General features: G+C 45.7%; 1 protein-coding gene across 1 annotated transcript in view; it reads right to left on the bottom strand.

Moving 5' to 3' along the window:
* Window positions 1–15,477: 15,477 nt before the first annotated feature.
* LOC143958232 (maspardin-like) overlaps window positions 15,478–25,307 on the bottom strand; it is a gene marked incomplete in the record, with an annotated part of 11,442 nt that continues 1,612 nt past the window's right edge. Inside the window, 2 exon segments of the mRNA XM_077467747.1 lie at window positions 15,478–20,252; window positions 22,058–22,198. Coding sequence (XP_077323873.1) covers window positions 20,118–20,252; window positions 22,058–22,198 — 276 coding nt within the window.

Below are 25,307 nucleotides of genomic sequence, written 5' to 3'. Positions count from 1 at the left end.
GGCCAAATAATTTAGTCTCATCTGACCACCTTAAGAGCACCTTGAAGGTTTTGAGGCCACATGGAAAAAGAAGGTCAGATGAGACTAAAATTGAATGATTTGGCCTCAACACCAAATGATATGTCTGGCGGAAATCCAATACAGCTAACCATCCAAATAACACAGTTCCTACAGTAAAGCATGGAGGTGGTAATATTCTGTTATGGGGTGTTTTTTTTGGTAGTGTTTTGGCAGTGGCATAGAAACTTCCCGACTCACTCCCGTAACACAACTGAGTTGGGCTGAGTGCTGCTCAGACATTCATAGGCAGCTTTGTATTCTATGAATGAATACAACGCTTCCTCTGATTGGCTCTAGCAGAGAAGCAGGCGGATGATGTCACCTGCCCACCTCATCCAATCAGAGATTCATTCAGAAAGTGCAAAGCATTCTTTAAATGGCGCCGATGCTGAGAGGCTGACCTCCAGTATTCACAAAGCATCCGCCCAGCTGCTCATCACAGGACCCAGAAGAAAGTGGAAATCACTGGAGTAGCGATGCCCGCTACATTCATTTCCAGCTTCCACAGGGATCTCACAGGTACTGTATATACATACTGTATGTAGTTACATTGGTTCCAAGCTGGACCAATGTAACTATGTATAAATTATCCATACCTAGAATTCTTCTCTTAAAGGTTTTTGGTTTTACGAACTTATCTTTGACTGTGAGTTACTATTGAGGCTGACGTCCTTTCTAGAGTGATATATGCTCATTGTCTATATGCCCAAGACTACTGTTTCTTTGTCTCAAACGTCCTAGTGTCAGACTCGGGGCAGATACTCAATGTTCTTCTTCTCCCCCCCCCCCCCCCCCCCAAAGAACTGCTTAAGAAAACTTTGAGAACCTCACACACTGAAGAAAATGATTTTATGCTGAGTACGAACATGAACTTTTTTGATTTGGGATGACTTTAGCTTGTATCTCCACATCATATTCTTCTGTTCATGGCTGAATAGATTAAAATTCAAGCTTCCAAACCAGGTCAAGTCATGCTGCCAGGCTTGGCATAGTCATGTCTGACAAGGAGATATGAGCTGTCTTGAAAGATTCTTTGTTTTGGAAGCAGGCAAGGTGTCACTTAACTCTGTATCTGCAGAATTTTCATGTATAAGAACTAAGCAGGCGTAACCTTTTTTTTTTTTTAACCACTTACAGACCGGACCATTTTGCTGGTCAAAGACCAGACCACTTTTTGCGATTCGGCACTGCGTCGCTTTAACTGACAATTGCGCGGTCGTGCGACGTGGCTCCCAAACAAAATTGACGTCCTTTTTTTTCCCACAAATAGAGCTTTCTTTTGGTGGTATTTGATCACCCCTGCGTTTTTTTTTTTTTGAGCTATAAACAAAAATAGAGCGACAATTTTGAAAAAAACGCATTATTTTTTACTTTATGTTATAATAAATATCCCCCAAAAATATATAAAAAAACATTTTTTCCCTCAGTTTAGGCCGATACGTATTCTTCTACATATTTTTGGTAAAATAAAATCGCAATAAGCGATTATTAATTGGTTTGCGCAAAAGTTATAGCGTTTACAACATAAGGGATAGTTTTATGGCATTTTTATTAATATTTTTTTTTTTAACTAGTAATGGCGGCGATCAGCGATTTTTATTGTGGACAGCGGACACATCGGACATTTTTGACACATTTTTGGGACCATTGTCATTTATACCGCAATCACTGCTATATAAATGCAGTGATTCCTGTGTAAATTACACTGGCAGTGAAGGGGTTAACCAGTGGGTGGCAGTGTAGGGGTTAAGTGTTCCTAGGGGTGTGTTACTAACTGTTGGGGGTTGGGCTTTAATTTAGTGAACACTGATCTCTGCTCCAATCACATGGAGCAGAGATCAGCGTCACTAGTTGCTAGGCAGAATGGAGAAATGCCGTTTACAACGGCATTTCTTCATTCGGCCGCTCCGTGAGACGATCGCGGGTATGACCGCGGCGATCGGGTCCGCGGGTCCCACGAACGGACTCACGGGGGTCCCGACCAGCGGCGGCGCCCTCCCGATGGCAAGGTGGCAAATTTAAAGGGACGTACAGGTACGCCCATTTGCCTGCCCGTGCCATTCTGCCGACGTACATAGGCGTGCGCTGGTCGGCAACTGGTTAAGGACTGGGCCTATTTTTCAGTCTCTGTGTTTACACGTTAAAATCGTTTTGTTTTTTTTGCTAGAAAATTACTTAAAACCCCCAAACATTATATTTATTTTTTCTTACACTCTAGAGAATAAAATGGCAGTCGTTGCAATACTTTGTCATAGTTCCATGGTAGGTGAGGTTGAAAAAAGACACAAGTCCGTCAAATCCAACCTATGTGTGCATATCCCTGTATGTTGCGGTAGTTCAGGTGCTTATCTAATAGTTTCTTGAAACTATCGATGCCCCCCGCTGAGACCACCACCTGTGGAAGGGAATTCCACATCCTTGCCACTCTTACAGTAAAGAACCATCTACATAGTTTAAGGTTAAACCTCTTTTCTTCTAATTTTAATGAGTGGCCACGTGTCTTGTTAAACTCCCTTCTGCGAAAGTTTTCTCCCTATTGTGGGGTCACCAGTACGGTATTTGTATATTGAAATCATATCCCCTCTCAAGCGTCTCTTCTCCAGAGAGAATAAGTTCAGTGCTCACAACATTTCCTCATAACTAATATCCTCCAGATCCTTTATTAGCTTTGTTGCCCTTCTTTGTACTTCGCTCCATTTCCAGTTACACCGTATTTGCGCAGCGGTCTTACAAGCATACTCTTTTTTTTGGGAAAATTCAAACGTTTTTGAATGAAAAAATAAGAAAAACAGTAAAGTTAGCCAAATTTTTTTTTTTTATATTGTGAAAGATAATGTTACGCCGAGTAAATTGATACCCAACATGTCACGCATCAAAATTGCGCCCACTCGTGGAATGGCGACAAACTTTTACCCTTAAAAATCTCCATAGGCGACGTTTAAAAATTTCTACAGGTTACCAGTTTTGAGTTACAGAGGAGGTCTAGGGCTTGTAATTATCGCTCTCACTCTAGCAATTGCGGCGATACGGTGGTTTGAACACAATTTTCATATGCGGTCGCTACTGTGCACAAGCTCAGTGGGACGGGGCCCTTTAAATGTTTTTGATTTTTTTTTTCTTCTTTATTTTATTTTTATTTTGACGCTGTGCTTTAAAAAAAAAAAAAAAAAAAATTGAGTCACTTACTTGACACAGGAGCCAGCGAAGTCACCGCTGTCCCCTGTAGTTCCGAGCGTCCATCTTCTTAGTGGGTCTCGCTGCTCCGGCACTGTGATTCACCGGAGCAGTGATGACGTCACTCCCACGCATGCACACGGGAGCCGACACTCGTGGCATATCACCGCGATCTGCGGCTTACCCAGTGCGCCTGCGCGCCGCTGTCTACATCGCAAGCGCCGTAGACAGCGGTGTCTGTCTTCAGGTAAATATCTCCTAAACCGTATAGGTTTAGGAGATATTTCTTGGACCTACAGGTAATCCTTAATCTAGGCTTACCTGTAGGTCAAAGTGGTTTGTAAGGGTTTACAACCACTTTAAATATGAGATCTGGGGGTCAAAAAGACCTCACATCTCATATTTACACTAAAAAGCGGTGGAGACCCCTTAAGCGCGGCGAGAGGGGGGGGGGCCCTCTCCCGCCCCTGATAAAAGTGATCTCGCAGACCGCCTATTCAGGCTGATTCCTGAATAGGAGGGTCTACTTGAGTGGCCACCAACCTTTCGGGCCTCACATGAATCCTGCGGACCACTAACATGAATTTTACATGCCTTATACATAAAATGATCCAAGTCTCTGCCCCCCTCCCCCCCCTGATCACACTGCTGCCTTATACACACAATGCTCAGACTCATCTGTAGAATATGTAGAAGAATACATATCAGCCTAAACTGAGAATAAATTCGCTTTTAAAAAAAAATAAAATAATTGGGGATATTTATTATAGCAAAAAAGTCCAAAATATCGTGTTTTTTAAATTGTCACTCTTTTTTTGTTTATAGCGCAAAAAATAAAAACCGCAGAGATGATCAAATACCACCAAAAGAAAGCTCTATTTGTGGGGGGGAAAAAAGGATGTCCATTTTGTTTGGGTGCCGCACCGCACGATCGTGCAATTATCAGTTAAAGCGAAAGCAGTGCCGTATCGCAAAAAAATGACCTGGTCATTCAGCAGCCAAATCTTCTGGGTCAATTCGCTATTGTCACACAACTGGGTGGGCTCAGGGCGCAGTGCTCTGCTCCCCGAGCCCACCCTTTTTTGAAGCCGTAATGACTTTCGGCTTCACTCGTGGTTCCCTACTGCATATACACGAAGCGCACTATGCTTTCTAATTGGCCCGGCGGCGGCGGGGGGGGGGTTTGAGGGTGGACAAACTTCCGGGGGATCGGGCCACAGCTCGTCTCCAGAAGTGGGGAAGGGGGCAAAAACAGGTCTCCTGTTCCACCCTCCCCCCACCCCTGAAAAGTGCCAAATGTGGCACTGGAGGGGGGATAAGCGAGAGTTCCAATTTTGGGCGAAACTCCGCCTTAAGCTTAAATATTTTTTCATCCTTTTCTTGTTTTGTATTTATATATGAAGCAAAGTCTCTTCCTTATTTGTGTTGTTAAATATAAAAATATTTACAAAAAATAATCAACTGAATAGCAGAAACATCTACACAAAGGCAACACTGCCATCTTCTGGTAACAAAACCGTTCTGTATGTAGGTTTTACATTGCACACTTCATTAAAGTGGTAAAGGCACAAGGTTTTTTTTTTACCTTAATGTATTTTCATTCTATAAATGAAGGTAAAAAAAACTTCTGTGTGCAGCATCTCCCCCCCCCGGCCCCCCAGAACTTATCCGAGCCCCTTCTCGATCCAGCGATGGCGATGAGAGCCTTTCCTCTCCCGAAAGAGGGGGCAGGGCCAAGCTATGGCTCCATGTGTGAATGGACACACAGAGCAGTGGCTCGGGTGCCCCATAGCAAGCTGCTTACTGTGGGGGCAAGCAGCAGGAGGAGGAGTCAGGAGCGCCGCCATGGGACCCGAGAAGAGGACGACCCCCCCACTCCTGCCGACCTCCGGTGGTGAACCGGAGAAAGAATCCGCCGCTGGACGACGATCATAGAGATATCCGGGGACCGGATGGTCCCCAATCATCTCTATGATCTTTGGAGGCCCAGGCGCGATGTTATGACATCATGTTTGGCCGGCGGAAGAATACAAAACCGAGATCTCGGCTGGAAAGAAAGAGAACGTTCCTTTTTTTTTTATCTCAATCTTTCCAGCCTGGAGGAGAGATCTGGCGTCTTAGAGACCCCACATCTCTCCATAAAGAGGACCTGTCACGCACCATTCCTATTACAAGGGATGTTTACATTCCTTGTAACAGAAATAAAAGTGATCAAAAAAAATAAATAAATAAATGTAAAGAGAAAGTGTAAAAGAAAAAAAAACTATAAAAAAAATTATTGAGAAAAATTTGAGAGAGAGGGATCAAATCATTAAGGATACCACGTCCCAGTAATTATGCAAAAATGAAGGAAAAAAGGGGGGGCCAGAAAAGGGGCTGGGGGATCACCAACCCCAGGGACTTTTGGGGTATCAAATCACAAAATTAACGATTAAAAGCCTTTTAATCGTTAATTTTGTGATTTGATACCCCAAAAGTCCCTGGGGTTGGTGATCCCCCAGCCCCTTTTCTGGCCCCCCCCCCTCCTTTTTTCCTTCATTTTTGAATAAAAAAATAAATTTAAGCACCCCCATCCCCGGGTGCTCATGCACAGAAACTAACGCACACGTAAAGTCGCGCCTGCATATGTAAATGGCGTTCAAATACACATGTGAGGTATTGCCGCGTGTATCTAGCTCTAGAACTCCTATCTGACTCTAAACTGGTAACCTGTAAAGAATTCTAAAGCTTTGCTTATGGAGATTTTTAAGTACCAAAGTTTGGAGCCATTCCACAAGTGTGCGCAATTTTAAAGCGTGAGACGTTATGTATCTATTTACTCGGCGTAACATCATCTTTCACATCATACAAAATCATTGGGCTAACTTTACTCTAATTATTATTTTTTTTTATCCATGAAACTGTTTTTTTTTTTATTTATTTTTTTTGGTTTTTTAAAAGCGTTTGGAAAAATTATTGCGCAAATACCGTGTGAAATGAAAAGTTGCAACCACCGCCATTTTATTCCCTAGGGCAGTGATGGCGAACCTTGGCACTCCAGATGTTTTGACACTACATTTCCCATGATGCTCCGGCACTCTGCAGTGTAGTGGAGCATCATGGGAAATGTAGTTCCAAAACATCTGGGGTGCCAAGGTTTGCCATCACTGCCCTAGGGTGTCTGCTAAGAAAACATTTTATAATGTTTGGGGGTTCTGAGTAATTTTCTAGCAAAAAAATTATTTGATTCAGATTTTTACATGTAGGAGAGGAGTGACAGAATAGGCCCCAGTATGGAAGTGGTTAATATCGCTTTGAAGGTAAAAAAAAAAAATTTTTTAGGTGCAGCTCCCTCCCCAGCACCCTAAATACTTACCTAAGCTCCATAGCTCCAAACTGTCCCTGATTTCGAGGGACTGTCCCTGATTAGGAGCAATGTCCCTCTGTCCCTCATTCCTCCTCATTTGTCCCTCATGTTGGTCTGATCTATATAAATGTATATAAAATGCACTTTTTATCTATCAAAAAGTGTTTCCCAGAGCTAAACCTTTCATCTGATTTCTAAATTGCTGCATTTGTAAATTCCAAAAGCCAATATAAAGGAAAGGTAGTGGTAAAAAAAAAAAAAAAATGTATGGGTTTAACCAATCTTGTTTTTTTTTTGTACAAGTCTCCTTTAAGGGGACATGGCAAGGGGGGGTGTCCTATGCCTGCATACTTTTGCTGATAGGTGTCCCTCATTCCCATCTCAAAAAGTTGGGAGGTATGGAGCTCAATCTTTGTGCGGCTCTCTTCCTCCTCACTGGACTGAGATCAGTGCCATTGGCTCCCGCTGCTGTCAATCACACCCAGTGATGAGGGGGCGTGGCCGAGCCACACCGTGTGTGTCAATAAACCCACATAGCGTAGCTCAGGAGTGGCTTGCGAAGGGGGTACTAGAAGCTAGGAGGAGCCAGGAGCGCTGGCGGGGGACCAGTAAGTCCGATTGGGTCGGACCAATCATGTGAAAGGGGCCTAAGGCTGCTTTCACACTGATGCGCTGCGATTTGCCCAAACCACGGGTGCAGCGCAGTGAACCTATGGCTTTTCTGCAGGTTAGCTGCACTTTGCCATAGACTTCTATTATATCCTGCAGGTGTGGCGCACTTTCTGAAGGCGCAAAAAAACCGGCAGGTAATAATAGACGTTTATGGCTCAATGCAGGTAACCCGCAGCTGCTCTGCACCTGGGGATCAGTTTGAAAGCAGCCCAGTAATCACTGCAAAACAGATATATCCATATATACTGTGAATTTAGTAGTAAACTTACCTTTAATAACAGTCTTCCATTCTGGTCCCAGGCGGAGTGTATTTGGTATTACTCCACCTGTGACAGGATCGGGGGCGCTATACAGGAAGCATTGGCTTATGTGGCTCTGCTCCACAGCCACTTGCTTCCACTACCAGTGGCTTCAGGCACAAAACTGCTGCTCTGGGATGACGGGTCGGCAACCCGTGATCTGGGCTTGCCAACCTGTCATCTTAGAGCAGGAGGTCGAGGTCCACATCAGAGGGCCCCCGGGCCACTGCTTGGGCACCCCTGCATTAGACAATCATGCTACCATATCTAGGTGATGCCTAATTGCATTAGCAAATAGGAAGTTAGTCTGTTACAAGTCATCTCTATTTTTCACCCAGCTACTGTAAAAGTCAGCTTCCTAACAGATCAAGATAAGACTGAACACAATCCTTGCTTGGCACCATCCAGCTGTTCATCTCTTCAGTCTGGTGTGATTGGTTGCTGGGCTTGTTTTTACCCCTAGATGCCCTCTTATCTTACCTGAAAACAGAAAATGGTACCATACTTACCGTAATTTTCTTTTCCTGGTGCCTATCCATGGCAGCATACCTGTGACAAGCTCCGCCTTGGCTCCTCCCTCAGGACTAGTGAATATTATAAAAGAAAAGGTTAGTACAGCCCCCGCATTCTCCGTAATATAGAATACCGAGGGTGGGATTGTATGCTGCCATGGATAGGCACCAGGAAAAGAAAATTACGGTAAGTATGGTACAATTTTCTGTTTTCCTGGTGCCTCCATGGCAGCATACCTGTGACAAATAACTAGCTGAGATGGGTGGGATGCTTAGAAGTCTATTTTAAAGAAATTATTATTTAGAAGAAGCGAGGGCTGATGTGACTGCCTGTCTGCCAAACTCCACCGATGCAAGAGCTCCTGGGTCCACCCTGCAATGTTTCAGAAACGTATGTCGGGACGACCAAGTCGCTGCCCCACAAATAGTTTCAATTAACACATTTGCTCTTGCCGCCCAAAAGGCAGAAACTGCTCTGGTGGAGAGCGCCCTGACCGCCAAAGGGGGTTCCAGCCCCTTTGTCCTGTACACCTTGTGAATGAGTCTAACGAACCATGAGGCAATCGTTCTTGCTGACGCCTCCTTGCCTTGGTGTTTGCCCCAGGGAATTATAAACAGCCTGATGGAATCCCTGAATGATGCTGTGGCCTGCAGATAGCATTTCAAAGTGGAGGCAATGTCTAGCTCATGAAGAGAACCAGAGTCCTGTTCTGAAAATGTTGGGAGTGCCCAAGGTTCTGACATGTTTAAGGATGATGCGACTTTGAGAATAAATCCTCGCACTGTTCTGAGTTCTACTCTGTCCGGATGGAATATGATATGATTATGATCTGCTCCTAAAGCTTGGAGCTCTGAAACCCGTCTGCCAGAGGTTATAGCTATCAGGAAGGCTAGCTTCTAGGCTAGATTCCAAAGCGATGCTGACTCCGAAGGGGCAAAAAGGTGGACTGGCTAAGGACTCTAGGATAATAGCAAGGTCCCAAGAGGGAAAAGATTGTTTAGTTGGCGGTCGGATCTTTTTGACAGCTTTGAAGAACTGTATTATTAATGAGTCCTCGGCCCATCTTCTACTGGTTTGCCAATGAAATTGCTGATACCTGTACTTTTAGTGTACCTAGTGCAAGACCTAGGTCTAGGCCTGCCTACAAAAACTCAAGAATTTGAGAGGATGATGGGGAATCTGGATCACAGCTTCTGCCAATCATGAAGGCCCTGAACTTTTGTTTGTGGATGGTTTTCTTGCCTTGAGCGGGGTTGCGATCACTTTGTTGGAACACCCTAGAGATTGGAACCTTTCCCTTTCAGCTGCCAGATGTGAAGATCCAGCCTGCGGGGATCTGGAAGGGTGTGACATCCTTGCGAGAGGCGAAGAGGTATTATTGGAACCTTGACTGGAAGTCGGGTACTTAGATACATTGCTGTGGGGAACGAAGGACGTGTTGGCCAGTACAGTAGGACCGTTATCACTGTCGAGGTTTCTATCATAAGCCTTGACAGGAATCTTGGAATGAAAGGCCGTGGAGGGAAGGCATAGGCCTGATTGCATGCCCAGGGGGCTGAGAGGGCATCTAATGCCTCCGCTTGGGGTTGAGGAAGCCTTGAGATGCACCTTGGAAGCTTGGTATTGAATGCTGTTACAAATAGGTCTAGCTCGAGGGGACCCCACTGGTTCACTATCCAGTCGAAAATCTCCGGGTGTAGAGACCATTCGTTGGCATCCACAAACTTGCGGGAAAGGCGGTCGACCCTCAAGTTGAGATGGCCGGGCAGATAAACTGCCCTCAGGTCCTTTAGATTCCTTTCTGCCCAGAGTATTATGGGTTCCACCTCCTTCAGGAGGGACCTGCTGCGTGTCCCCCCTTGCCGGTGTACATAGGATACCGCAGTCCTGTTGTCCATTCGGAGGAGAACAGGTTTCCCTGTAATCTCGAACCTTAGGGCTAGTAACGCAAGGTAGGCCGCTCTGACCTGCAGGACATTCGACACCAGGCCTGTTGTATGGAAGGACCATCTACACTGCACTGAGATCCGGTTGCAGTGTGCTCCCCAACCTGCTGCACTGGCATTGGTATTAATTGTGATCCAGTCGACATGCCCTAACGGGCGTGATTTCAGAAGTGTCTGTTTCTTCATCCACCAATGCAGACTCCTGAGCATCAAGGTCGTCAAGTGTATGGGTTGGGATAGATACCACCTGTTCCACAGTCTTTTGCCAGCAGTAGAAGGTCGTCCAAGTAGTGGCATACCCGAAGCCCCAATTCTCTCAGAGGGGCTATGATGGCAATTGGGGTCTTTGTGAAGACTCTTGGCGATGTGCAGAGGCCCGATGGAAGACTCTGGAATTAGAGATGTACCTGCCCCACCGCCAATCTCAGATACTTCTGGAAAGGAGGGAGTATGGGTATATGCAGGTAAGTGTCCTGCAAGTCTATTGACAACATCCAGCCCCCTGGTTGGTCTACACAAATAATCGTTCGTAGTGACTCCATTTTGAATCTTACTAGGAAGAAATAACGATTTAGACTTTTTAGGTCTATCACGGGTCTCCACCCTCCATTTCTCTTGGGGACTGGAAACAGGGTTGAGTAAAAACCCGAAAATCTCTCTGATGGAGGCACTGGAACTACTGCTTGCTGTTACTGCAAGGAGAGAAGAAATTGCTGTAGCACTTCCGTTTTTTAGGGGGGAACCTTGACACCCTTGTCAGGGAGAAGAAGACCTTGGGAGGTTTGTCTAGGAACGGCCAGAAATGGCCGTATTTGACTGTGGAGACTACCCAAGAATCCCTGCACTTTTGCTCCCAGATCTTTGAGAAGTGTTTTAGCTTGGCCCACACAGGACTCGCTTGGGCTGGCCAGGCGTCGAAAGGATTTAGTAGAATCCTGTGGGGTAGGCATTGGTCTCTGTCTTCGGGTTTTGAGGAACGTGGACTGTGTGCTTTCCCAATTATGCCTAAAGCCTTTTCCCTGCCTGGACTATCGGTAATCCTTATTCTTGGAGTATTGGAATATGGGTGCGATTGTCCTGGAGCGCCTAGATCACCTGTCTTGGGGTAGCAGGCCTGATTTTCCACCAATGACTCGAGAGATGTCCTTGTCCAGTTTTTCCCCCAAACAAGGCTTCACCATCAAATGGTATCTTGCACCAGTTCTGTTTGGAGGCGATATCTGCTGCCCACGGTTTCAGCCACAAGGCCCATTTGGCCATAACTGTGTGGAGCATTGCCCTTGCGGAGCAACAAATTGAATCGATGGCGGCTTCACCAATAAAGTCTGCTGAGATCTTCAGCTCATCCAAGGCCTTGATTATATCCTCCTCTGGGATGTCCTGTTGGATTGCTGACTCTATATTATCTGTCCAGACGCGTAGCGCATTGGACACTGATGTCAGGGCTATGACAGGTTTACAGGCGTTGTCTGCCACCTGGAGCCTTAAAAGAAGTTGAGTCTTCCAGGGGCAATGTGACATTCTTTGCCAACCTTACCACTGCTGCATCGACCACTGGAGAACCCTCCAGCATTGCGGAATCAGGCTATGAGAGAGGGAATAACTTTCCCAACCGATTAATAGAGAACATTTTCTCTGTCTTTTCCCACTCTTCCTCAATCACATCCCTGATCTCGTCCATGAGAGGAAAAACGGAGATCTGGCGTTTGAGAAAGGGGAAGTAAGATTTAGACTTCTTAAACCTTTGTGTTGGTCTCTCCCAGCCGATCGCTTGTTTAGCTGCCTGTACATAAGGCTGGACCATGGCGAAAGCAAAGCCAGAGGCATCTAGGTCATCAGATGATTCCTCTGAGATGGCATTCTCTTCCTGATGTTTAGAGGAGGATGCCGGCGTCAGACGAAAAATTCCACTTGTGGACAGCCCCGGGATGGAAGCCTCAGCCTCAGCCGTTTGCTCCTGAGGAGGAGACGCTGGTTGTTGCGTCGTCATTGTGGCTACCAATTCCGCAAGGGAGTCCTTTACTGCTTTCTTAAGTAGGTCCGCCATTTGCAGACCTTCAGCTGCATCGTCCCTGAGGCAATCTCAAACAGATCAGTTTGTCTGAAAGTGGGGCAGCTCCACACGCCTGACATCTTGGAGATCTAGGTCTCGGGGAGCATGAGTGATGGCGCCTTTTTGGCCGATGCTTTCTGCCACTTCTATAATCCCCATGCCAGGACGACCTGTCTCTGCTGTGACTAGAGTCATCATCGTCTTCATGTCACCTTGAGGTCCTCTTAGACATCTTCTGGCGTACAGGACTGAAATACATAAAGTACCAGCCTGAGTGCACTCTTTTGTTTTTTGTTTTTTTAAAGTGTATCAACTTACCTGGACGTAGGTCCTTACCTCAGGTGTAGAGTAGGATCTTGTGCGGGTGGCGAATGGCTCATACTAGACGGATTAGCAGAAGCAGCAGCTAAGAAAAGAGTTTTAGGGGAGAAAAATCAACCAACCGTGTCCTTGACTGGAAAAAGGGACTTCAATAAATACATCTAAAATACGTCTAAATCTACATTTTGTCTTCTTGTCCCTTTTTTTTTTTTTTTTTTGGGGGGGGGGGGGGGGTTAAATTATATATATATTTAATTTTTTTTTTTTTTTGTAAATAAAATAATTTATTTAATTATTTTTTATTAATTTTATTTAATAATTTAATATGTTTATTTAATTTTATACTATTTAATTAATTAATTAATCCATCTTCTCTTTTTTTTTTTTTTTTTTTTATTATATTAAAGCTCAAAGTAGCAGTTCTCCCTGCAGCCACAGGCGTCCCACTGAGGCCATCAGGGAGATAAACAGTAGAACAGGAGAGGCAGGGCACGCCTCTATCCTGTCTTTGACATTTTGAGGGCACAGACGTCACTGTGCCCTTATCAAAGATGGCCGCCGCGGCCTCCGAATCCACTGCGCATGCGCCGATCGGCGGAACAGTAAGCTAGAAGCCTCACACCGCCGGCGCATGCGCAGAGCACGGCGGGGAACACCGAAAGTTAAATAAAACGCCGACGCTGAGCGCGCGCGGCTCCTATGGAGCCGGGAATGGCGACAGGGGCTAAGAGGGAGATTTTTTCTCTGAGAGAAACAAACAAATGGGAGGTCAAAAGAAAAGAAACAAAGAAAGAAAGAAATGGAAGGTTGGGGAGGGGAAGAGAGCAAAAGAGAGAGGAAAGAGAAAAGGGAAAAGATAAAGATATAAAACCTAAAAGGGAAAGGAAAGGAAGGAAGAAAAGAGAGAAGGGGGGAAAAAAAAAAAAAAGAAATGTAGAAATAGCTGCTGCCTCCGTTACCATGAATGAGCTGGTGCCTGATCAATTTGCAGATAAAGCTCTTACTTAAGAGACAAACTGCTTGTCCCAAAAGATCCTACAGAAGGGACTTCCAACCTTATAAGCGCGTTTAGCTGCCCAAGAGAAGGAACTGCGTCTGGGAGAGGCTTGAACCCGGACGGAAGCTGCCGACTGCAGGAGGCAAGGACGCCGACCAGAATTCACTGCCATGAGGTATGAGGGAAAAAAAGGAGAATGCGGGGGCTGTACTAACCTTTTCTTTTATAATATTCACTAGTCCTGAGGGAGGAGCCAAGGCGGAGCTTGTCACAGGTATGCTGCCATGGATAGGCACCAGGAAAGAGGCGTTTTAAAGAAGTGGCTCAAGCCAAGGAGGAATAGTCACAGCAGGTTAATTCTTCAAGAGGAAGTAAACCCTGGCAACTTGAACTTTGTAACTGGAATGTCTTTCTCTAGGAGCAGCTTTTGCCACACTCTTCATCCCAGAGGAACGCTTGAAATAATTTTCAGATTCCAAGGAACTCCTAGTAAGATTAGTCTATCAAGGGTTATTGTAAAAATGCCCCTTACATTACAATGCCCCCCCCCCCCCCCCCAGAATGACACTCTTGCAGTAATGCCACTGGCTCTACCAAGTGGTGTTGGACTTGGAACTAGGCAGGCACAATCACATGCAAGGTCAGTAAGTCACATCTTAAAAAGGAACCCTAAACCACACTAGAATTCCACAAAACCCTGGTTGAGAATGGCTGTTCTAGATCAGTGGTCTCCAAACTGCAGCCTGTGGGCAGAATGTGCTCCTTGCCTGCCTTGATCCAGCCCTTGGGGCACTATTCCCATCATGGATATAAAGGCAGGAGTCGACAAACCCCAGGGGCCAGGTCGCATTGGAAACTAGAAATAGCGGCCTGGCACCTGGGCTACTCTGGGTCAGGTATCTTGTCCTCATGCGGCCCCACCCGCAGGTGCACAGACTAAGATGCCGCGCCGGCCGGCAATGGAGGCCACGGCTTTGCGGCCTACATCGGGGGAACTGGCGGCCTCTTGTGGTGGCCAGGGCTGCCATCTTCCCAGAGACCAACTCCGCCCACACCACGATCTTCCCGGAGACCAACTCCGCCCTCCCCCATCTCCTTCCATCACACCAACTACACCCACCTCAAGCTGCACTGACGTCATAAACTTGTGACAGAACCAAAATCCATGTGCTGAGAAGTGACAGAAAGGAAACCAGGTATGTGATATCTGTATATACACTCCTAATTAAATAAATATCTATCTATCTATATACATACACACATTTACACTCCTATTATATACACCTTCCCTACTGAGCCGCTGGCCATCACACCATCAAGCCTGGTACACATGGGCCGAAAGGCCAGGCAACATCGGTCAGTTTAATTTAAAAAAAAAAAAAAACTGGCTGCCATTGAGCCCGTGTGTATGGCAGCCAGTCCGACAGAAGCCAGCCATTGGGCATGCTGGGGAAAAAAAAAAAACCTGGCTCCTAGATTTCAAGCAAATATGTCAAGCAATGATATAAGGCAATATTGCTCCCACTGACAGGGCACCAATTCCTCCTCCTATTGACTACAGGCACCATGTTTTTTTTTTTTTGGCTTTTACTGACCACCAGGCCCCAGACATTTTCTACTTCCCCTGGCCCTCCTCTAGCCTAATTGACTGGGCATTTGTTTAGAATGTTTGGAGACCCCTGCGCTAGAGCCGTAAGTACCCCCCAACAGGCCATGTTTTGGGAATTTATCTTAGATAAAATAGCTGTACAAAATACCAAGCCTTTTTCTAAAGATAAAGGAAAACCTGGAAACTTGGCCTGTTGGGGGTACTTGAGGACAGGGTTGAGAACCACTGCTCTAGAGGAATCCAGTTCTGCTTTATATGAGAAGTGTAGTGAACTTTTCGATTTCCTTGAAAAAATAAAATAGCTGTTCATTGAATCACATGACTTTCCTTGCTGACAGCGTCTGTTGGTAAGAGCCTAGGGATGAGTAGTGATGACAGCACTCCCTCATGTCATGCTCTGTAAACTCATGACTGCCATCATATAGATCCAACAAACTTTCACCCAGTTTTAAATAGATAATGAACGTGGGAAGTTTAACTTTAACTCTGTCATTCCACTAGCTCTATTTTATTCCAAACTACCAAAAACAAAATCAGACTATCAAAATTGTACAGTATACTGAATACTTGAAAAGGTTTCTGCAAATCAAGAATCATGGAAGAATAAGAAAAAAAGAGAGCCCAGCATTGCAGATTGATTGCATATTGGCACTTCAAAAATTATCAAAGAGGAGGAAAAGTAACATACAATACAGAACAATCACAAGTGCAACAAAACAATGTACACCTCAATCAGACAAGTGCACTATAGATACAAAATATAGACATGAAAAAAAAATAAGGCACTGAACCTGTATGAATTTCTGAGCGTCCCGAAGCCTCGGCTCCAATATGGGACATTACATGTTATTAATTAGCAAAGTTTTAAATATACAATTTTATACAACAATCACTTCCTGATGTACCACGGCCTGCTCAGTCTAGATGGGGTGAATGCCGTCTACTGCCGATGGCCAAGTCACGTGTCTGAAAATTCAAATACATACACAGTACTGAATGGATTGTCATATGATAGACTATATTTTATGACAAGTCTTCGTTACTGCTATAAAAATGCTGCAAAATGTAAAATAATGAAAATGCATTTTTTTCAGTGCAAGATATGTACTATGGCATAGCGCTGGAACTGGTCCATTGGTCCAAAAAGAACAGTCCTTTAAAAAAAAAAAAAAAGAAAAAGGAATAGAGATATGACAGCTGCAACTGCTGACTTGTTTTTATAGATGTACATTCCAGAGCTGTCATCTTTAGCTTTTCTTCAGAACTGTATGAGTAAATAACCTGAAGCATGCATTTACATATGAGTTGTAGGGAAAATTATATGTGTATATATGTGTGTGTGTAAAATATATGTGTAGGGAATATATATATATATATATATATATATTTTTTTATTTTTTTATTTATATTTTACACACACAGTAGGGGGAAAAAAAGTATTTGATCCCCTGCGGATTTTGTACATTTGCCCATTGACAAAGAAATTATGAGTCTATAATTTTAAATGGTAAGTTTATATTAACAACGAGAGACAGAAAAACTAAAATAGACCGAAAAACGCATTTCAAAAAAGTTATCGATTTGCATTTTAAGAGTATTGAAATAAAGTATTTCATCCCCTTATCAAAATCAGCAAGATTTCTGGCTCTCGCCTGTATAAAATACACCTGTCAACAGAAGCAATCAGATTCCAATTTCTCCACCATGGCCAAGCCCAAAGAGCTGTCCAAGGACATCAGGGACAAGATTGTAGACCTACACAAGGCTGGAATGGGCTACAAGACCATCGCCAAGCAGCTTGGTGAGAGGGTGATAACAGTTGGGGTGATTATTCACAAATGGAAGAAACACAAAATAACTGGCAATCTCCCTTGGTCTGGGGTCTCCATGCCAGATCTCACCTTGTGGAGTTTCAATGATCATGAGAATGGTGAGGAATCAGCCCAGAACTACACAGGAGAATCTTGTCAATGATCTCAAGGCAGCTGGGACCATAGTCATCAAGAAAATAATTGCTAACACACTATGCTATGAAGGACTGAAATCCTGCAGCACCCGCAAGGTCCACCTGCTCAAGAAAGCCCATTTACGGGCCAGTCTGACGTTTTCTAATGAACATCTGAATGATTCAGGAGAGAACTGAATGAGTGTTGTGGGCAGATGAGACCAGAATCAAGTTCTTTGGAATCAACTCAACTCGCCGCGTTTGGGGGAGGAATGCTGCCTATGACCCCCAAGAACCCCATCCCCACCATCAAACGTGGAGGTGGAAACGTTATGCTTTGGGGGTGTTTTTCTGCCAAGGGGACAGGACAACTTCACCACATCAAAGGGATGATGGACAGGGCCCATGTATTGTCAAATCTTGGGCAAGACCCTCCTTCCCTCAGCCAGGGCATTGAAAATGGGTCGTGGATGGGGATTCCAGCATGACAATGACCCAAAACACACGGCCAAGGCAACAAAGGAGTGGCACAAAAAATAAGCACATCAAGGTCCTGGAGTGGTCTAGCCAGTCTCCAGACCTTAATTCCATAGAACATATGTGGAGGGAGCTGAAGGTTCGAGTTACCAAACGTCAGCCTGGAAACCTTAATGACTTGGAGAGGATCTGCAGAGGAGTGGAACAAAGTCCCATCTGAGATGTTTGCAAACCTGGTGGCCAACTACTAGAAACGTCTGACCTTTGATTGCCAACAAGGGTTTTTCCACCAAGTACCAAGTCATGTTTTGCATTTTAATGAGTGAAATAAATATTTGACCCCTTTGCAAATCAATTTCTAACTTTTTTGAAATGCATTTTTTCTGGATATTTTTGTTATTCTGTCTCTCATTGTTAAAATAAACCTACCATTAAAATTATAGACTGATGGGAGAATATCCAAAGTTATTATAACATCTATTGTTTTCAAAATGTTTCTATTTGGGAATAAGTCAACTCAACCACCAGCTGGTGCTTCTACCGGTGCATCTCCCAATGAAGGTTTCGGCTCTTAAGACGAGTCTATCTCAGCAAGGATGAAAGTGTTACGCTTAAAAGTCAGAGCAGACAAACCAACTCGCCCTATTCAACCGGCATATTTGAGAGGTGTCAATGCTATACCGCTTTAATGTATATTCATACTCTGGCCAAAGGGGCATCTGACAGATATCGTACAAGAACTCTGGGAAATATATTACTGACATTAGTCGCTTTTGCTACTAGAGGGTCATTATCTCAATCCAAAATGTCAAAAATTGCCACCGACTTCCAGCCCTTGATGATGAATGCTAGTGAAATTCACACCCCTGGGGATTTAGCAATGACATGGACGAACTTCAGGTCATATGTGGATGATGGTGTGATGGCAGGAATTATGAGAAGATGGCCAAGTCAAGTACCTGCTGCAGCTATAAGATTGAGGGTACTACTGAGTCAAGCATCTGCATCTGGGCTGACGTCTCTGGACATTATAGCAAGGGCACTACATGAAAATCAAGACTTCCCATGGGGAATCATCAGAAGATTGTACCCGGATGAGCAGAACGCAGCATGTAAAGCAGTGGTGCTTGTGGGAAAGAACCCATATTTCAGATATAAGCCTGATCTTCAAGCTATACGCTCGACACAATTTAAGAAACTGCCATCATTCTGCGGTAAATTACTCATGGCAACGGGAGATAAAACTTTAGATGGTTACAAAGGGTTTGTAGAAGATAGGGTGAATAGAGACACATGGGCTAGATTAATGCACTCATATCAGGACCCAGATAGGACCAGATTTGTCTACTGATTTGATGGATGAAGAGCTAAACGAGCAAGACTACTCTCCACAACTGGTTGCTTAATACCTGGCTAACATAGGATCATGGGCTCATGGGATGATGGGATGATTCTGATGGCCCTAAAGATACTCCTCCTAGAGATGGTCATGTTACCAATTCAGAGACAGAAGATGCACCTCCTGGGATGGAAGACGACCGATGTCAACTAACATGTTGAAAAATATCAACATCTGCTACCTAGAAAAACAAAAGTATTATTTCCTTTTCCTCTACCTCACGTGTGAATTAGACTATAGTTAGAAAGTTAATGCACAAATGTTGGAGAGTATATACTACTGATTTACTAAGAAGTTTATATTGTTTAAAAAATAAAATAAAAATTAGACTGATCATTTCTTTGTCAGTGGGCAAACGTACAAAATCAGCAGGGGATCAAATACTTCTTTGCCCTCGCTGGTATGATTTAAAGTATAACTAAGAGTGGAGGGGGATTAGAACACCTACCTGTCTGTGTCCCCGTTAGGATGACTCTCCCTCTCTATTGCTCCCGTTTATCATTGAAAGTGAGTAAGAAAATGTAAAATTTTGGGTTGTCCCCAGAAAATAAATTGTAAGATTTCTCCCGAGGACACTAGTTCTGGTGATCTGGGGGTCCCCAAGAAATTCCCTTAATTTGCATGGATTTCCTCTCACTTCCCGTTTTGGCTATAGGACAGGAAGTTTAGTTACATCTCCCCACTGGCACAAAGAGGGCTAAAATAAACCCTACAGGGGTTATAAACCTTCCTTACCCTATCCAAAATAAAAAAATGTTTTGCCTATTGTTCTACTTTAAGTAAAGCAAGAATAAGGATGGCAGGCATGGAAAATGCGCCTTCAAAAAAAAAAAAAAAACAAGCCAGCACTAGCAGCTCCTATTTTTCTATCCCAACAGATTCCAGGTAAATACTTTAAACATTATAAAAACTCATGCTTAGCGCCAACATATTTACCCTACAGAAGCCCAGGTTTTAAATATGCGCACAGATCAATCCAGTACCCTTAAATACTGAGAGACCAATAAAAGTCTGTATGGCCATCTCAGCCAAAACACTGGAGGAAGCTTGAACCCTCTTCGCAGATGGTGGTCATAGGCGACCAGCAACGTTCTCTTCCAGCAGAGTCTGAATCCTCCCCCTTGTTTAGATTGACGGTCTTTCCAGCAGCAGAACCAGATAAGGTCTAATATATACTGTAAAAGGGTCGAGGTGTTAGTTTATTAGAGTTCTGTAAATTTCCACCAGGAAAAAAACAAAAATCAGTGGAATCATTTGGCAGTCAGTCTGCTGGCAGATACAGAATAGAAAGGTATATTTCCAAAGTTTAGGGTGAAGCCTCGGTCTCCTGTAGCTCTTCACTAGGCTGAATGTTGCCTTTCTGTACATCCAGCTCCTCTGCACTAATCATGGATGGATCGATCGCTGCATATCTGGTGCCATGGAACTGCCGAAGGTGAATCTAAGACAAAATGGAGAAAAAGGATTTCAGATCGAAATAATTCAAAATATATGTTCAAGTGCTTCTTTAACCACTTGCCTACTGGGCACTTCCACCCCCTTCCTGCCCAGACCAAACTTTCAGCTTTAAGCGCGGTCGCACTTTAGATGACAATTGTGCAGTCATGCAACACTGTACTTGTATGAAATGTTTTTTTTCACACAAATAGAGCATTTAAAGCGGGAGTCCGCCAGGACTCCGCGTTTTTTTTTGTTTTTTTTTTAAAGCCAGCAGCTACAAATACTGCAGCTGCTGACTTTGAAAATAGTGACACTTACCTGTCCAGCGCGCCCGCGATGTCGGCACCCGAAGCCGATCTGTAGATCGTTTCTCGGGTGCTGCCGCCGCCATCTTGGGTATGGGAATCAGGAAATGGAGCCTTTCGGCTTCATTTCCCGGTTCCCTACTGCGCATGCGCGAGCCGCGCTGCGCAATAAGGACGGTCCCCGCTGCCTCTGGGATCTGTGTGTTTTCCCAGCAGGCAGCGGGGCACTTGCGGAAAGGGGCGTAATATACGCCGCTTTTCGCAGACAGCTATCCCGGAAGTGGGTGCAGTTACCTGGATTATCCAGGTAACTGCACCCCCCTCCCCCCTGAAAGGTGCCAATTGTGGCGCCGGAGGGGGGGAGGGTTCCGATGAGCGGAAGGTCCACTTTAGGGTGGACCTCCGCTTTAAAGGGTAAGTTCACCTTTACAAAAAATCTCAAAAGGTTAACTTACACCCCTCCTCGCCACCCCCCACCCCCCCCCCCCCCCCACCCAAGCCAAGCCAAAATGAATGTCCAAAACGTCACTCATCAGGAGGGATGTTTGGTACATGCAAATCGGTCAGCGCCGCCACTTAGGCATTGCTTACCAATCAGCAGTCACATAGCCCGTCCTGTCAGCTATGAAGACACGGCATGGCTGGAGAGAGGATTTCTAAGCCTTGGGCTCCTGACGCTGATATACTGGGGCTTAGAACTAGAGATGGTGCCGAACAGGTCAGCGGGGGGGCAGGGGGAGGTGGTACCTGTGCAAGTTCACCTTTACAGAGTTCTCTGTAAAGGTGAACTTACACTTTAATCACCACTGGTTTTCTTTTTTTTGCTAAATAAAACAAATAACCGAAAATTTTGAACACCAATGCGCACTGAAGAGGCTGCACTGATGGACACTGATGAGGCGGCACTAGTGGGCACTTATTGGCAGCATTGTTGGCACAGCACAGATAATCAGGACACTCCTAATCGGTGCCCTGATCAGTGTACATGTCCCTTTTAGAGAAGCTGGTTATCGGCTCTCTTCTCTCCTTATGCAAATCAGCATGAAGAAAGGAGTGTAGATAAGTGCTTCTGTTTACATCCGTGATTGGACAAAGCTGATGGAGGACACCACTTGATCCAGCAATGTCCTCCACCTGAGACAGGGACAAGGCAAAGTTTTCCCACTTCCTCAGTTCTACAACTTGCTCATCCCCTTCCTGCCTCCTGCCCATTCCTATTGGCTAGGGAGGCAACCCACAAGGAGTGAGGTGAAAGCTGTGGCACTACCTCAAGAGTCAGCAATTGGCCTGTCAGAGCAGCAGGCATTCAGCTTTTCAAAAATGCAAGTATGTTAAGGATCCGCTAGGTGCTAATATTTTATATCCATTTTCTGACGCCGGTAAAAGTAATCCAGCAGCTGTATAGCTGCTTCCGATAACTTTTACTAGAAAAATAAATAAATAAAAACACACTAGTTATGATCCTGGTAAAAGCAGTTGGATGCAAGAAAAATGTGCTTACCTGTACATAGAGATTGACCTCGGCACTTCTACACAAGTAGGGGAAGTTGCCTCCAGTTTTCAGGTGAGCTCGTCTGGCGTTAGGAAACAACTTATACATTTCTTCCTTGGCGTCCGTTGAAAGAGCGCTCTGATCAAATACCTGTCAGAAAAGGAAATGCCATTTAACCCAGCATGCAGCTTAACACACTGTGACAGAGGTCCTAGTATACTTCCTGTAGAGGCAAATAACATGCACATATTTTATAAAGGTTCTGATTTCATACAAACTTTGAAATGATAGTTATAAAATACATCTTTAACATACAGGAATGCATTTTACCTTATAATAATGTTTTAGTATATAATACAGGAAGATTAAAAGGGGTTGTAAACCTCAGACATGAAATATGAACAAAGCATATCCTTTAGGGTGTACCTGTCTCCATTCAGAGCACTACATGTAATTACTGTCAGCGCCTCCTTCCTTCCACACAAGGGAAGGGGGGGGGGGAGCTCCAGCACACAAGGGAAGGGGGGGGAGCTCCAGCACACAAGGGAAGGGGGGGGGAGCTCCAGCACACAAGGGAAGGGGGGGGGGAGCTCCAGCACACAAGGGAAGGGGGGGGGAGCTCCAGCACACAAGGGAAGGGGGGGAGCTCCAGCACACAAGGAAGGGGGGGGGAGCTCCAGCACACAAGGGAAGGGGGGGGAGCTCCAGCACACAAGGGAAGGGGGGGGGAGCCTCCAGCACACAAGGGAAGGGGGGGGGGGGAGCTCCAGCACACAAGGGAAGGGGGGGGGGGAGCTCCAGCACACAAGGGAAGGGGGGGGGGGGGAGCTCCAGCACACAAGGGAAGGGGGGGGGGAGCTCCAGCACACAAGGGAAGGGGGGGGGGGAGCTCCAGCACACAAGGAAGGGGGGGGGAGCTCCAGCACACAAGGGAAGGGGGGGGGGAGCTCCAGCACACAAGGGAAGGGGGGGGGAGCTCCAGCACACAAGGGAAGGGGGGGGGAGCTCCAGCACACAAGGGAAGGGGGGGGGAGCTCCAGCACACAAGGGAAGGGGGGGGGAGCTCCAGCACACAAGGGAAGGGGGGGAGCTCCAGCACACAAGGGGGGGGGGGAAGCTCCAGCACACAAGGGGGGGGGGAAGCCCCAGCACACAAGGGGGGGGCGGGAGAGATCCAGCACACAAGGGGGGGGGGCGGGAGAGATCCCAGCACACAAGGGGGGGGGGGCGGGGAGAGATCCAGCACACAAGGGGGGGGGGGGCGGGAGAGATCCAGCACACAAGGGGGGGGGGGGCGGGAGAGATCCAGCACACAAGGGGGGGGGGGGCGGGAGAGATCCAGCACACAAGGGGGGGGGGGGCGGGAGAGATCCAGCACACAAGGGGGGGGGGGGAGAGATCCAGCACACAAGGGGGGGGGGGGAGAGATCCAGCACACAAGGGGGGGGGGGAGAGATCCAGCACACAAGGGGGGGCGGGAGAGCTCCAGCACACAGGGGGGGGGGGGGGCGGGAGAGCTCCAGCAGACAAGGGGGGGCGGGAGAGCTCCAGCACAGCCTGTGAATGACAGCCTCAGCTCTCTTCCTGTGTGTGTGTGGGGGGGGGGGGGGTGTCCTTGCTCTCCAATCACCTCTGAGCTCTCCTCACAGAGCTCTGCAGTGTGTAATTTCAGCTCTCCCTTCCCCGTTTTCTGACAGCTCAGAGCAGCTTTATAAATTCATACAACTTATGTAGGAGGATTTGTTTCATCTCTGTGTATGACCTGAGGCCAGTCACTTCACTGGGTATATGGAAGGGTTTACATCAACTAACTTTATATTCCTTCACAAAGCACTTTCACATCAGAAATGAAATCGTTCTCAGACAGGGAGCGTTTCCTTCAAGAATGATGATTGGACAGGAAAATATAGTTTTCTGTATTGAAAGTTCACCCAAATAGAAATTAGTGGTGGAGAACCTTGAGGAGTTTTTGAATCCAGGAGGGGGCTTAGGGGACACAGTAGAATTTAGAAGCCACTAAGAGCAATCTAGGAGCCATCTGGATTCAAGGAAGATTATACACTTACCTGCCACTTTATTAGGTCCCCCTTAACAAGTACCGGGCTGGACCCCCTTTTGCCTTCATTCTTGGTGGCATAGATACAACAAGGTGTTGGAAACATTCCTCAGAGATTTTGCTCCATAGTGACATCATAACATGACACCGTTGCTGCAGATTTATCGGCTGTACATCCATGATGCCAATCTCCCATTCCACCACAACTCAAAAAAGGTCCTCTATTGGATGAGATGTGGTGAGTGTGGAGGCCATTGGAGGACAGTGACCTCATTGTCCGGTGGTGAGATGATTGGAGCTTTGTGACATGGTGCATTATCCTACTGGAAGGAGCCATCAGAAGATGGAGACACTGTAGTCATAAAGGGATGGACATGGTCAGCAACAATACTCAGGCAGGTCGTGGGGTTTAAAACTATGCTCAATTGGTACTAAGAGGTCCAAAGTGTGCCAAGAATTATATATCCCCCCCACACCATTACACCCCCACCACCAGCTTGAACCGGTGATACAAGGCAGGATGGATCCATGCTTTCATGTTGTTTATGTCAAATTCTGACCCTACCAACCGAAATTGAGACTGTTGAGACTATTGTACAATTTTGGTGATCCTGCGTGAATTGTAGCCTCAGTTTCCTGTTCTCAGCCGACAGAGGTGATACCCGTTGTGATCTTCTGCTGCTGTAGCCCATCTGCTTCAAGGTTCGATGTGTTGTGCATTCAGAGATGGTATTCTGCACACCTTGGATGTCATGAGTGGTTATTTGAGTAACCGTTTCCTTTCTATCATCTGGAACCAGTCTGCCCAGTCTCCTCTGACCTCAACAAGGCATTTTCCTCCACTCAACTGCCGCTCACTGGATATTTTCTCTTTTTTCCCACCATTCTCTGTAAACCCGAGAGATGGTTGTGTGAAAATCCCAGTAGATCAGCAGTTTTTGAAATAAATACTCAGACCGGCCCATCTGGCACCAACAACCATGCCACGTTCAAAGTCACTTAAATCCCCTTTTCATCCCAATTCTGATGCTTGATTTCATATTCATTAAGTCGTCTTCACCAGGTCTAGATGCCCAAATGCATTGAGTTGCTGCCATGTGAATGGCTGATTAGCAATTCTGTTACCAAGCAATTGAATAGGTGTACCTAATAAAGTGGTTGGTGCGTGCACATTCATCATTAAGGAATACAAACCAAGCACAC

Source organism: Lithobates pipiens, unplaced genomic scaffold (assembly GCF_037356315.1).
Source record: "Lithobates pipiens isolate NorthernLeopardFrog02 unplaced genomic scaffold, aLitPip1_a1.2 Scaffold_6, whole genome shotgun sequence".
NCBI lineage: Eukaryota > Metazoa > Chordata > Amphibia > Anura > Ranidae > Lithobates > Lithobates pipiens.
Note: the sequence above shows the minus strand (reverse complement) of the source record. Positions and strands in the feature narration are given on the sequence as shown.